The following is a 13,116-nucleotide window of genomic DNA, read 5'->3' as shown; positions in this document are numbered from 1 at the left end:
GCCGATTGGGGGGGGGCACGTGCCCCCCATGCCCCCCCCGTAGTTACGCCACTGGCAAACATGCATAAACCAAACGCGCACACAAAACCACGTACACTCTTGAAGGGCATGTCCAACTTAACAAAAGTTGCTAGTATTAAAAGACGGAGCAAAATCAAACAAGCTCAATGCTAAAACAAATTATCAAACTCAGATGAAAAAAAAGGTACACTTTGAAGTTGAATGCACATCCTGGTTGGTATGCAAGCGAGGGAACATGACTATGCAATATGAAGTATTTAAATCTCTCTTTTTTCCAATGTAAATCAAACTCTCTTGAAACTTTAACCTGCTGCATTTTCTCTTTCATAATTCTTTCATAATTGAGAGCTTCTTCATTGATTTTGATGATGCTGAAATAAAATGCCCTCCTTGAAAAATAAGACATTTTCGTATATTCTTCGGAAAGATAAAAATCATACAGCCTACAAAGATATGAGATACAGCCACTTTTTTGAGGGGTGGGGATGGGTCGATTGTATCATTATAACGCAGTATAGCTGTCGAAAGTTGGAAACTGGCTAGTATTGACACAATTTTAAAGTTCATCCGCCCAGGATATAACCAGGAAGCTTATAAAAGTTTATACCCCTGGGTATATACACATGCTACCTGATATAACCGGATATACCAAAAGATCATACAGTATCCCACATTGCACGGTCGCTATATACCAGGAAAATTGAGTAACTATATTCTTATAGTAGTATTCTGTAGTATCAGGAATTTCATCCTCTCTTCTTTTTTTCTCTGTCTCCCCTGACCTCTTTCAATGCCCTCACTTCCTACCATGGCCGAGTAATTGCACTTGAAACCACTCTATCATGTGTTATATTTCGCCTGCAGTTTCGAAGTGACAAAACAAGTGACGTCACTACCGTGTACATATCTGAATTTCATTTTGGAAGTTGAATACCATAGCGAAAAGATCGAGGCCATGACAACTATTGTATTTGTCAAAACGCCTTTGTTGGAAAAAATATAGAGATGTAAAGAAAACGTACAATTATAATTTTTTGCAATCGCTCACGCATTCATTGGCCTACAGAAGGAAATATTACCGGGTCTCTTCAATGCATTTCTAAACTTTGTGTTCTAGCTACATTACAGTAATACCTCAATGTGTATAATGTGACCGCCCTGAAAAGCAGACCAAGGATGGCAGATCGAAATGAACATATGGCTTCATCGCTTCGGATTGTGCTTTTGTGTTTATTTTTCTTTAATTTCATGCCCAACGGTGAGTTGATCTATTTTGCTGCTTATTATCTTATTCATGTTATCCTAAAAAGAACATACATCTCTCCTGATCAGTCATTTCTTTGACTTTCTTTTTATTCTGATCTGTATTAGCAGTTTGTATAGTATTTGCCAAAATTTACAAGAGGCCAAAAAGTCTCAAATATTATAGATTTGCTTAGATGTCTGATTTTCTATCCTCATATGTCAGCAGAAATACATTGAAAATGGCTAATATTTGACTGAAACACCGTCGAGGTACGTTTTATTTATTTTGGGCATGATTATTGTGGAGACGTGGCGAGTCATCTGACCTTCATCATGTTAGGTTATACCATGAGTAAATATTTACCCTCTCTGCTGTCGGATTTACTTAAAAAAACGCCCTATAATTAACATGATAAGTGTCAATACAAAGGCCCTTGGCAGTCCTGTCTGTGTTGAACAACATATTTTTGAATAGTTTACTTGCAATTTTTTCGTTTAATCCATCTTTTACCATTTTGAACTGTTAAATAGCCCTGATACTTGCTACATTTACGCCGAAGAGTTTAAGGAGGTTTTGAATAAAAAAAGATATTTGAAATGTTTGTTTCATTAAAAAAAAGAAGGGCCTGAATCCAAAATATAATTTCAATGTTGATATATTTCGTTTCACTGTAATAAGATTAATGCATTTAAGAACAAAAATTGTATAGTTTTATATCAGGCAAACAACCCCCCCCCCCCCTAATTCCACAACAATCACAAGATATGAGGCCCAAATTATGAGACATGGATATCACATTGGTCATGGAGTGGAGACGTGCAAGACATATTTTGTCCCCCAATATGTTTGGGTACTGTGCTCATATTTTTACTATATATTTCAGCAAGACTTGCTTTTGTTAATATGAATGTTTCAGTGATTGATCTTTTTTGACGATTATTTGGATTGGTTTAAACTTAATTATGTAGCGGAGATTGTCTACAAACTAATGTAGACAAGTTGATACTGACACAAGATGAGTTGATGGCACTTCGTGCCACTGCCAAGATTAAAGTGATTGGTTAACATTGGTTTGACTTTTAAAAAATCTGAGCTAGAAGGTCACACTTGTCACCTGTGTCTGTGATATGTTACAAAAATGAAGCCCAGAAAAAATTGCGTTCGAAAATAATTATTTAGTGCTTCAAAAATTGAAATATAAAGTGACCGGAAACCCCATCTTAATTTCATCCCATACACTTATGTGTACTATTTAGGCGTCTATAAGACACCTATTTACAAAATCGGGGTTTGCCTTGTAGTTTTAGCTTTTCATTCTCAATAATGGTTGTTTTCAGGGTTTATTAGTTCTAATACATGCACTTGTACACATGTTTCATCTTGGTTTGAGAATTTTTTAAATCGGCTGCTCACAAATGTAAACAATACCTTTAATGACGACAGTGTCAGTAAATTAGATGAAGTAGAGGAAGGGCACAGCAACCTGATGAAACAAAGAATCTCTATAAAGGACAATTGGTCATTTCTTTGGGGTTCCAATCATTCTTTGATTATCTCAAATGATCCATATGCTCCGTATGCTCCAAAAGGGTAAATTAGTTGAGGTCTTTCACCAATAATTAAACCAAATGCAACTAGCACAATCCAATTAATGTTTGGTGTAACATCTTTTCTGCTTTGAATAAACAATACATCTTAACATCTCGGATGAGTTTTCGTCTGAATTCAAGTGCGAATAAATTCACTATCCTCTTGCTTATCTCAATTAAAAATTTCATATTGATAAGCATAAATCTTTGTAAATTGTATGAAAAAACACAAACAATGTTCATACATGTATCTTATATTCATATGTAAACAAAGGTTTCATAGTGAACGAAACATGTGCCCATTGATACTTTATTATACATTTCAATAATTTCTGGAATTCAGCCACTTTGTAAATTTAGCCATCACAGATGAATGTGATCTAGTGGTAGATCATCCTGGAGCAGATTAATCTCTCTTACATTTTTTGCTCTATCTCTTTCGGGAAACGTCTGCAGTACCTCTCGTGAGTTAGATACAAGCTTATGGAGATGGAGACCACCCTTCTCACATAGTTTCTTGGTTCTGGATATGAGATCTACAGCTTGGTGTACTGTAGGCAAGGACTTCAAGCCATCGTCCACGTAAAATTCTTGATGAATGAAGTCTCTTACATCTTCACCGAACTCAGCAGCATGGTCTGAAGCAGTTTGTCGGAGACCAAAGTTGGCACATCCCGGTGAGGAGGCTGCCCCAAATAGATGTACTTTCATCCTGAATTCATTTGGTACTTCATCGTAGTTACCATCCTTCCACCAAAAAAATCTGAGATAATCTCTGTCTTCCATGTTGACTCTGAACTGGTGGAACATTTCTTGAATGTCACACATGAATGCGATGTGATCCAGTCTGAAGCGGCAGAGTACTCCGACTAATTTATTTGTTAAGTCTGGTCCTGTGAGTAGGTGCGAATTCAACGACTCTCCTCTTCATTTCGCACTGCAGTCAAATACGACCCTCAGTTTATTTGGTTGAACTACCCCATGGCGTGGGATATACCACACTTTACCATCTGTGTTGTGGTCTGGTGCTGGTTCCGCATAACCTTTCTCTAGAAGAGTTTCCATTACCTTGGTGTACTTCTTGAGATACTCGTCATTTTGCTTGAACTTTCTTCCAAGATGATCAAGTCGTCTCTTCGCAAGAACTCTGTTATTTGGCAACTTTGGCTTCTCATCCTTGAATGGCAAAGGCAATTCATAATGCCCATCGTCTAATTTGTGAATCTTATCTCTCATAATGTTCATGAACTTGACGTCATTTTGTGAATATGCCACTCCTTCAGCCTTGGTGTCAAGGAAATCAGCTTCCATCAATCTTGTCACTCTTGCAGGGGTGATCTCTTCCTTGAATGATGTGTTATGAGCAAACAACACATACTTGTTTCCTGTTTTTAGCTCAGCAGGAATCTCACAGGCTGTCAATCGATGACTTACACCAACTGGATCATCCTCATAGTTGTGTTCACTTTCTTTCACAGTACCCACAATGCTCCATCCTAAGTAAGTCTGTCTTTAGGCCATATGGACCATTGGGCCAATTACGATCAGGACATCTCTTGGTATGAGGGCTCCAGCACAGTCGTACCCAATCAACAAACCAATTTCACAATCTTGTAAGGGCAGTAGGTTATGTGAAATCTTGGAAAGGTGAGGGATGCTGGTCGCCATCTCTGGAGTGGGTATGTGATTAGGATTTGCTGGTATGAACTGTCTGGTATAGGTTGATTGTAAAGCTTTCTTCTGTTCTCCATCAAATGACCTGATTGAAAGACCTTCAATGCGTTCGCTTGGTAGTCTTTCATCCACAGCCGACATCGTTGAAAGAAGGAGACTTACAGGAGTTCCATGCAAATTCATCTCATTCTTGGTTTTCTCTAGCAGAAACGTGGTGTCGGATTGAGTGTCAAGTAATGCATACATCATTCGTTCATCCGATGTGGTCGAGTGTGAAAGCCAGAACTATCATTGTACTCTTTGTAATGGTCAATCCAGCGTTAGAGTGTTGGCTAAATGAAGCATGAGACCATGACGACTGAGTTTCATTGGGTCTTGGATCTACCTCTTGTTCCTTCTTTGGTTCTGGTCTCTTTCTGTTTTCATGTAGCTTAGACATGTGACCATACTTTAGGCAGCCGTAACATAGACCTCTCTCTCTTATGTGGCTTTTACGATCCGCCATGTTCTTTGACGCAAACTCGGTACATTCTTGTAGGGAGTGGTCTTTCTTGCAGCATGAACATGACTGTGGCTTAACTCTCTTCTCCCTTTCCTTGCTGCCTGAGTTTGGATGTGTCACATTGGTTGAGAGGGTTCTGACATCTGATATAGACATCGTCTTGTTAGATCTTCCATCGATTTTGCCATGGAGAGAGGTAACTGGGTAGCATGCTACCTTAGCTTCTGCTTCGATGAATTTTGCAAATATCTGAAAAGGAGGAAACTGTCCATTCACATCTCTCCAATCGATAACCTTGCGTGACCATCGTGCAACGAGCCAGTCTGGCAATTTATACAAGATCTTTTGATTCTCCCTTTCGTCGTTTAGGTGGTGAAGGTTACCAATCTTGTCCATGGCACTGACATATTGATGGAGGAAATCTGACAGATTCCTCATACCGATGGCATCCTTCGAAGATATCTTTGGCCATTGGTCCAATTTTTCGCGAAAGGCATTTGCTATGATGAAGGGGTCACCATATCTACTGGTGAGGGCTGTCATGGCTTCCCCATATGCCTATAATTTCCAACTAGAGCATATCCTCGAACAAGTTCTAGAGGTTGACTTCTTAAGTATTTCTGTAAGTAGAAAAACCGATCCATAGGCTGTATACCACTTTGTTGGATCAAAACATCAAACGCGTGCTTCCACGCAGGAAAGGACATAGGATCTCCTGCAAATGTCACTGGTTCGGGAAATGGGAGCCTTGTCATCCGCATCTGTTCTATTAAGACGTTTACTGCGTCACCTCGAAGGTCATTTACATTCGGGTGGGCTTCTGGTTCAACTTCGTGGATGCCATTCACCCAATCTTGACAATCTTTTTGCTTCTCTGATACCACGCGTACAGCATGAGATTTCTTCGACCTTTTTGTCGAAGTCCGTGATGAGGCAGTTCCTTCTCTTTGTGCGATCAAGACCTCAAGAGTTTGTTTCATCAGGTTGCTGTGCTCTTCCTCTACTTCATCTAATTTACTTTTTTGGAGCTAAGTTTGAATTTTGTTGCAAACCTTTACAATCATTTAAAGGCAGTCAATGTCAGTAAAATTTAAAGGAAACAAAATTTTCATGTTTCATGTTTCATGTGCTGCATATCATTGAGAGTAAGCAAGTTGAGATTTATTACCTTGTTATATACAGTGTTTATTTGATAACATGTTTAATTGATCGTAAGAATGTTCGACATGCATAGTATGTACATTAGTTTCATATTGTTGTTAATAATGTACGAGCAAAATTTAATTTAGAAAAAGATAGAAAGAAAGTCTATTTAGGTTATCAACGATCTGTGATAATTCGATCAATCGTTATTTGGTAAGCTTTGATCCAGCTGAGGCATGGCGGCTTGTCATTGTTCAAAACCCAACTTCACCCGACAAAGGAAATTAAGATTGGCATGGTGTCGAAAATCTGTCTATCTGACGGTCAATTGGATCAGGGTCGCCGAGCCACTAACCCGTCTCTGTGGTCTAGTGGTTAAGGCACCGGCGTTCAAAGCTGGGGGCCCGGGGTCGATTCCCGGCAGAGACATTTTTTCGGCATCACCAATTTTTCCAAAGGGTAGATAGCTCTGGGGAACCTTGATTTAAGCTACGCCTACCATTGTTCTCTTCATCCATTTCTTTACACAATATTTGAAATAAAAGAGTTGCCAAAGCTGTTGTACATGTATAACTTCACACACATTTGTATACTTTCTCCAATACGTGTACCTATCAAAGCACTAGCTTTGTATCAAAGCAATAGCTTTGATCCAGCTGAGGCATGGCGGCTTGTCATTGTTCAAAACCCAACTTCACCCGACAAAGGAAATTAAAATTGGCATGGTGTCGAAAATCTGTCTATCTGACGGTCAATTGGATCAGGGTCGCCGAGCCACTAACCCGTCTCTGTGGTCTAGTGGTTAAGGCACCGGCGTTCAAAGCTGGGGGCCCGGGTTCGATTCCCGGCAGAGACATTTTTTCGGCATCACCAATTTTTCCAAAGGGTAGATAGCTCTGGGGAACCTTGATTTAAGCTACGCCTACCATTGTTCTCTTCATCCATTTCTTTACAATATTTAAATAAAGCCAAAAAGCTGTTGTACATGTCAAGCTTTACATATATATTAAATATATACATATGTATATATATATACGTGTGTGTGTGTGTCAATAAAGCTAAGAATTGAATGCATATTATACACTCGGCAAAAAAAGTTCTTGGAAACTTATAAAAGTTAAAATATTCCATATAGATATTTTGATTAAAGGTAAATATTGTATGTCAACATGACCAGACAATATTCCTCTTCCAGTATGACATGGTGTGGTGGCCCTATGCCCCTATAGGTCGACCACTCCTAGGGCGGTCTCTAACTTCATCAGCAGCCAAATGCCGCTGGTTCAAATTTGAAATTGTTGTTGGTGAAACTCGAAACTCGATAGTTCCAAGTTTGTTGTTGGTGAAACTTGGAAATATTGAGGCACTTGTCTAAATGACTGCCCAGACTGCAACATTCATATTGCTCTTGCACATGCTTGGTTGGAAAGCTTCATCTTGAAAGTGAGTGTCCAAAATGATCCATCTCAATAGGCATCTCATGATGCATCCCTATAAGCATTCAATTCGGATGATAACCACCAGTTGACATTGTTGAATGTATGCTTACAGGATGACCATGATCATTAGCATTCGAATGGTCCATCAAAAAATATCGTATATATAAAAAAAACAAGGTTATGTCTCTTCTATCCTGGACTATAACGATTGAAAAGGGCCATTCTTCATATACTTTGAACACGCATTGCATACATTTTTGCATTCTGCGTTATGAAAATAACGCATTATTTATTTCTCTCGTAATTGCATAATTATAATCGTGGCATAATTTGGTTTTCCTTTGATTGCAGGACTTGGGTTTGGAGATGTTGAATGGTATGAAAATTACACCGTAAATGGATGGACGATCCCGGTATGTACACGTTCGTTACCATGTAACAGTGAAAACTGTTCCACTACCCCGTACAACTCAGCTGGCCAATGTTACTGTGATCCTGTCTGCTTTTACTTCAGTGACTGTTGTATCGACTTCTTCAATGAATGTGAGGAAGATCTTGCTGATGATGACTTCTCTGAGGCGACCAAAGGCATTTATCCTAGTCAGTTCTCATGCGTGAAACCAGCGGGAAATCCACAATTTGATGATCAGTATCTGATGGTGAGCAAGTGTGATGAACGATGGAATGATGAAAAAACAGACATGACTAAAGCAAAATGTGAAAGTCAGGCGATGGACGAAGACTCACTTACATTCATACCTGTAGTATACATGAACAGCATCACATTTAAAAATATATATTGTGTTCTTTGCAACTTCAAAAATGACATAAGCCGTGTTACACCATGGGGAATAGACGCAACATGCCTGTCTGCAGAATTCGCAAACACATCACGAAGTAATTTCAATAACGATCAAATTAGTGGAATTATAAAGAATTGCTATTGGAACTTTGTGAATCCGTTTTCATCAACAGCTGCAAGAAGATGTGATAATGCACGAAGCACGTCATGCGACGTCGACCAAAACAACGATACGATGGTTCAACTAGCTGAGGCTTGTGAGTCCTATAAAGGTGTCGTCAGCGTTTATAATAACCCACACTGTCACTTGTGTTACAACGCTTTGGTATTAAATCAAAATCTCGATACAATTTATTTAAACATGATTTACATGAAATGTCCACCCAGCACAACTGATAAATCCATTGTTGAACCAATTTACCCTTATCCGAATTATCCGATTTCTGTCCTTTTCGATTTTTCATCTGTTAACAATCTCCCTAGCCATGAACAACAACTCGATCTTTCCTGTGGAGATAATCAAATCTATGACCAATATCAAAACGTTTGTTTAAACCTTTCGTGTCCAGTGGGATATAGCCTCATGAACAGCTCTTGTCAAAGACTTCCTTCAAACTTGAGTTGCTTGTTCGAGGAAGGAGTCCCTGTCTTTATTGAAATGGAGTGCATGTACGCTATCGAAAATAACTCGAACTGCAATCCTGATGTGCATTTACCCAATACCATAATATCTTTATTCGATAAAAACTACATGACTTCTAGCAATCTTTCGGTTAGTAATTTCCAAGCTGAAGCAATAAGGAATAGGTCTTTAACGGTATGTTCTCAACGCCTGGAAATATGGGGATATCTACAAATGAATGTTGATGTTTCTCAAGAAAATTTAGATAGTGTAATTTTGTCCAAAAACATTCAGAACCACTTGGGAAATGCCACTTGTAGTGACATGACTTTAACAATTTCCATTGGATGCAGCAACCTTAAAGAAACTTGTCCTAACGTCGCTCTACATGATGACTTCGTAAAATCACATGATGACGGGACAAGGCAGAAGTTTTTAATCGGTGAAATTGCTTATTACTTTAAGGATTCTCTCTATTCCATTGAATATAACATTACATCAGCGCAGACGAACTCAAAGCGAGAATATTTACAAGTGTGTAAGGTACCATCTGAAACATGTACATTGGTATCACAGAACGTCTCGCTTTTTGTTGACTTAGGCAATGGATCTTACCTGTATTTGCCTCTTAACAGAACATTGACATCGAATGACTATATTGAAGTTGGAAATGACACGATTTTCGTTTGCTCTTACGTATTAAACAATAACAATTCTTCTGGTTTTCTAAATTTTTCTTCTGCTCAATCAATTCTAAGTACCATCGGTCTTACGTTGTCCGTAATTGCACTTTTCTTGACTTTCCTTTCTTATCTCAAGTTTAATCTTCTACGGAAAGCAACCTCGAACATTTTGATTATGAGTCTTTGTGTTACCCTTATAGTCGCCCAATTATTCATCTTATTTGGTGGGCTAGCGGCCTTGAATTCGTCTATCTGCATCTCTTTTGCAATCATGGGTCACTACATGTGGATTGCAGTTTTCTCACATACAACAGCTCTTGCTTTCGATTTGCAACGTCGTTTCGGCATCGCAGCAAAGTTTGGCCACACCGATGAGGGCGCTTCGGTACTTTCAAGGTTCCTTTTATTTGTTTGGGCGTGCCCAGTCCTTGTTCTCGGTCCTTGTCTTGGAGTATACTTTACTGGCAAAACTTTTCAACATTTCTCCCTCACCTACAATACACTTACTTGTTGGATCGGTGATGGTTTGGCCAATCTGTATGTCTTTGGAATCCCTGTCGCTTGTTTTCTCATCATCAATATTATTTTGTTTGTCATGGTAGTTGTTGGTCTTCATCAGATGAGAATGAGTCCGGTTAACAAGCACAAGAGCAAAGACTCCAAACTGTCGTCCGACCTTCTGATATATATAAAGGTGAGTACTTTTTAATGTTCTAAAATTGCATAAACATTGGGTATGACGACGAACATTTAGCATGTTTAGGGATCAATCTTAAACACTATGTGCTACAAAAAGGATTGAGCTTGAGGAATCCCATGGGTTAGGTATGGTACAAGTGTCATAATGTTAAGAAACGGGGTATATGTGAGTGATTGTAATTGCCATGCTTTACCCCTTTACCTCTTTAATATTGTTTGATGGAAATATATAAATTAAAATATTTAGCGTTCTTACCACCGTTGCCTCGAATGACCGATCAGAGCATTTACAGGGGCTAATACCACACCAACAAATAAATATTTCCGCTGATTCTATCTTTGTCAGAATTAATTTTCGTAAAGATGAGTGGTCATCTTATGTGTCCTTTTATTATGCATCTCCCTAAATTTATCACAGATGTCGACTCTACTTGGCTTCACCTGGGTATTCGGTTTTATAGCTGCCTTCGCCGGTGTCACAGCTCTCTGGTATATCTTCATCATCCTCAACTCTCTCCAAGGAGTCTACATCTTCATTGCATTTGTCTGCAACCAGCGTGTCCTGATACTCTGGAAGGAATCTTGTCCCTGCTTTGGTAGGCTCTCCTCGATGACGTCCTCCAAGTCAAGATCGACATCGTCGGAAATGGTGACAATGAAAAAATCAAAGGGGAAAGTCTCGGGTAGCGAATCGATGCTCTAAATGCACACTCAGAGAACTTTGAAAAAAAAAGTCCAAGAATTGTAGCCCGATTCAGGGTTTTCAAAATAGAACGAAAAATTCATCGAGCAAGAGTCATAGCCTCGCGCGAGCTCCTTTGCCCGAGGCTAAGACCACGGCCAAGACGCCCGATACCAGGGAAAAGGAATCGTAGTTTGGTGCAATCGGCAATGACGAGGTTGCAAAATTACCCTCGAGGCGGAGAATGACGAGGAGTAAACTTTCATGATCAGTGATACTAGTGAGCCAAAAAATCAATAATTACAGAACTAATCGGTTCAATGGGTTACTAAGTGGCACAATCTCCTTTGATTTGGGCCTGCCTAACAAAGCATTATGCGCCATGTTGGTTCCCGTGATTGAATCTGGGTTGGCCGTAATCTCTGTATTGATGGCTTTCCTATCGATAATTACAGAGCGCCATCTCGCGTGAACTAAAACTGAATTGCTCTCTTTTCTTTGGGAACAGTTACGCAGCCGAAGTCAACTTCAGTCCGGTCAGTGCTATATGTATTAATTATGGCATACAATGGTTTCGAGGCTATGCCTTTAATGTGACTTTGTCGTTGCATGTCATCTTCAGTTATAATGATAATTAATCAAATTAAGGTTTTGCAGACCTTTTTAATTAAAGTATTTTTATAGCGCTGAGGACTGTATTGAGATACGTTATAAATATTTGGTGGTGGTGGTATTAAGACACTTTTTTTCGTCTAAGTTTTCTCTGGACATTATGCGTATTATAGCATGCGAGGGAGAGTGTGGGTGTTCGAGTTTGTAATGACCTTCTTCTGGGGACGTTTACTGACATCTTACCCATCAACCGTGACGTCCTTCATTGGAGGACGTCCACAGGCCAGATACCATCCATCACTCATTTCAAACCATTTCATATAATGAGCGCAATTATGTTACTGTTCGGTCAATCCATTCAAGTTGTGTGTAGGGGGAAGGAAGTGTCCCCTGTAAGATCAAAGTTAAATTTCTGAGTGTATAGGACCGCAGACACACGTTCCCACTTTGATGACAAATGATAACTGAGTCCCCGATCGCCACATATTACGTGTTTGTGCATACAATCAGATATTTTACGAGGAACTTGATGTTTTTGTCTGAATTTTGCAAGTGATTGAGCGAATGGCAACTTTATAATCAGATTCCTTTTTAATTAGATTTTTTGATTAAATGTGTTTAACGGGAGAAAATCTAGATTTTTTATTGGAGGTGATGGAGGAGCATATTAAATCTTTAATAACCTTGGTAGCACAATGTAAAAGTCGATATATGATATAAATTGCTATCACTCTATGTGTATTAATTTTGTCCTTTTTTCTGGATTCGGGCAACTATATAAATCACTTTCAAGTATTTTACATAATCTATACAGTGCGTATCAAAAAAAGTTAACACTTTGAAAAAGCCCTGGGAATTGAAAAACATACAACATCTTGGTAATTTTTTCACATATAATCTTGGGTTTGGGTCTCATCTATCCAATGAAAGTAAAAGTTTTGATAGATTGTCACACTTGAGTGGGCACTGTCCATTTTTGTAAAGCTAATAGAAATCTGTTTGCGCAGAAATGCTCGTTTTTACGCTATGTCAAGGGGAAACTGCGAAATCAAACTTACCCTGCGAATTATATCTCATACATTTCCCTTGCACTTTTAGTCAATTGAAATAAAACAGATACATTCAAATATTTTGTAACAATTTTGCCACCCAAATTGAAATTTCAACACTTAGTAAGCACAACCATTACCTTTTTGTGCCAGCTGGATCTGAGGACATAACTGAATCTGAACAAAAGTTTATATCAGACATCTCCAGCATTTTTTCACTAAGGTTTTATCGTTGAAAGTTGGTTTACATTTTTCATTTTTCATTCAATACTTGTTTCTCCACACACTTTCCAAGCTTGCGAATGATTAACAAAATAAAAATCAAGCCTATAAGCCATTTGATGTAAATCACA

The 13,116-nt window shown here is 38.8% G+C and overlaps 1 protein-coding gene across 2 annotated transcripts; it reads left to right on the top strand.

The window, feature by feature from the left end:
• The first annotated feature begins 919 nt into the window (after positions 1-919).
• Positions 920-11,139, top strand: LOC121425024. 2 transcript variants are annotated; one of them, XM_041620958.1, is made up of 4 exons: positions 920-1,279; positions 7,966-8,673; positions 10,324-10,415; positions 10,839-11,139. In XM_041620958.1, exons 1-4 carry the CDS (start codon positions 1,198-1,200, stop codon positions 11,121-11,123), a joined length of 1,167 nt encoding a protein of 388 aa, XP_041476892.1. In that variant the 5' UTR covers positions 920-1,197; the 3' UTR covers positions 11,124-11,139. The 2 variants fall into 2 exon arrangements, with proteins under 2 accessions (XP_041476892.1, XP_041476891.1); XM_041620957.1 differs by having other exon boundaries at positions 7,966-10,415.
• The last annotated feature ends 1,977 nt before the right edge of the window (positions 11,140-13,116 follow it).

The sequence above is a fragment of the Lytechinus variegatus genome, chromosome 12 (assembly GCF_018143015.1).
Source record: "Lytechinus variegatus isolate NC3 chromosome 12, Lvar_3.0, whole genome shotgun sequence".
Classification (NCBI taxonomy): Eukaryota; Metazoa; Echinodermata; class Echinoidea; order Temnopleuroida; family Toxopneustidae; genus Lytechinus; species Lytechinus variegatus.
This window is presented reverse-complemented; position numbering and strand designations above follow the sequence as displayed.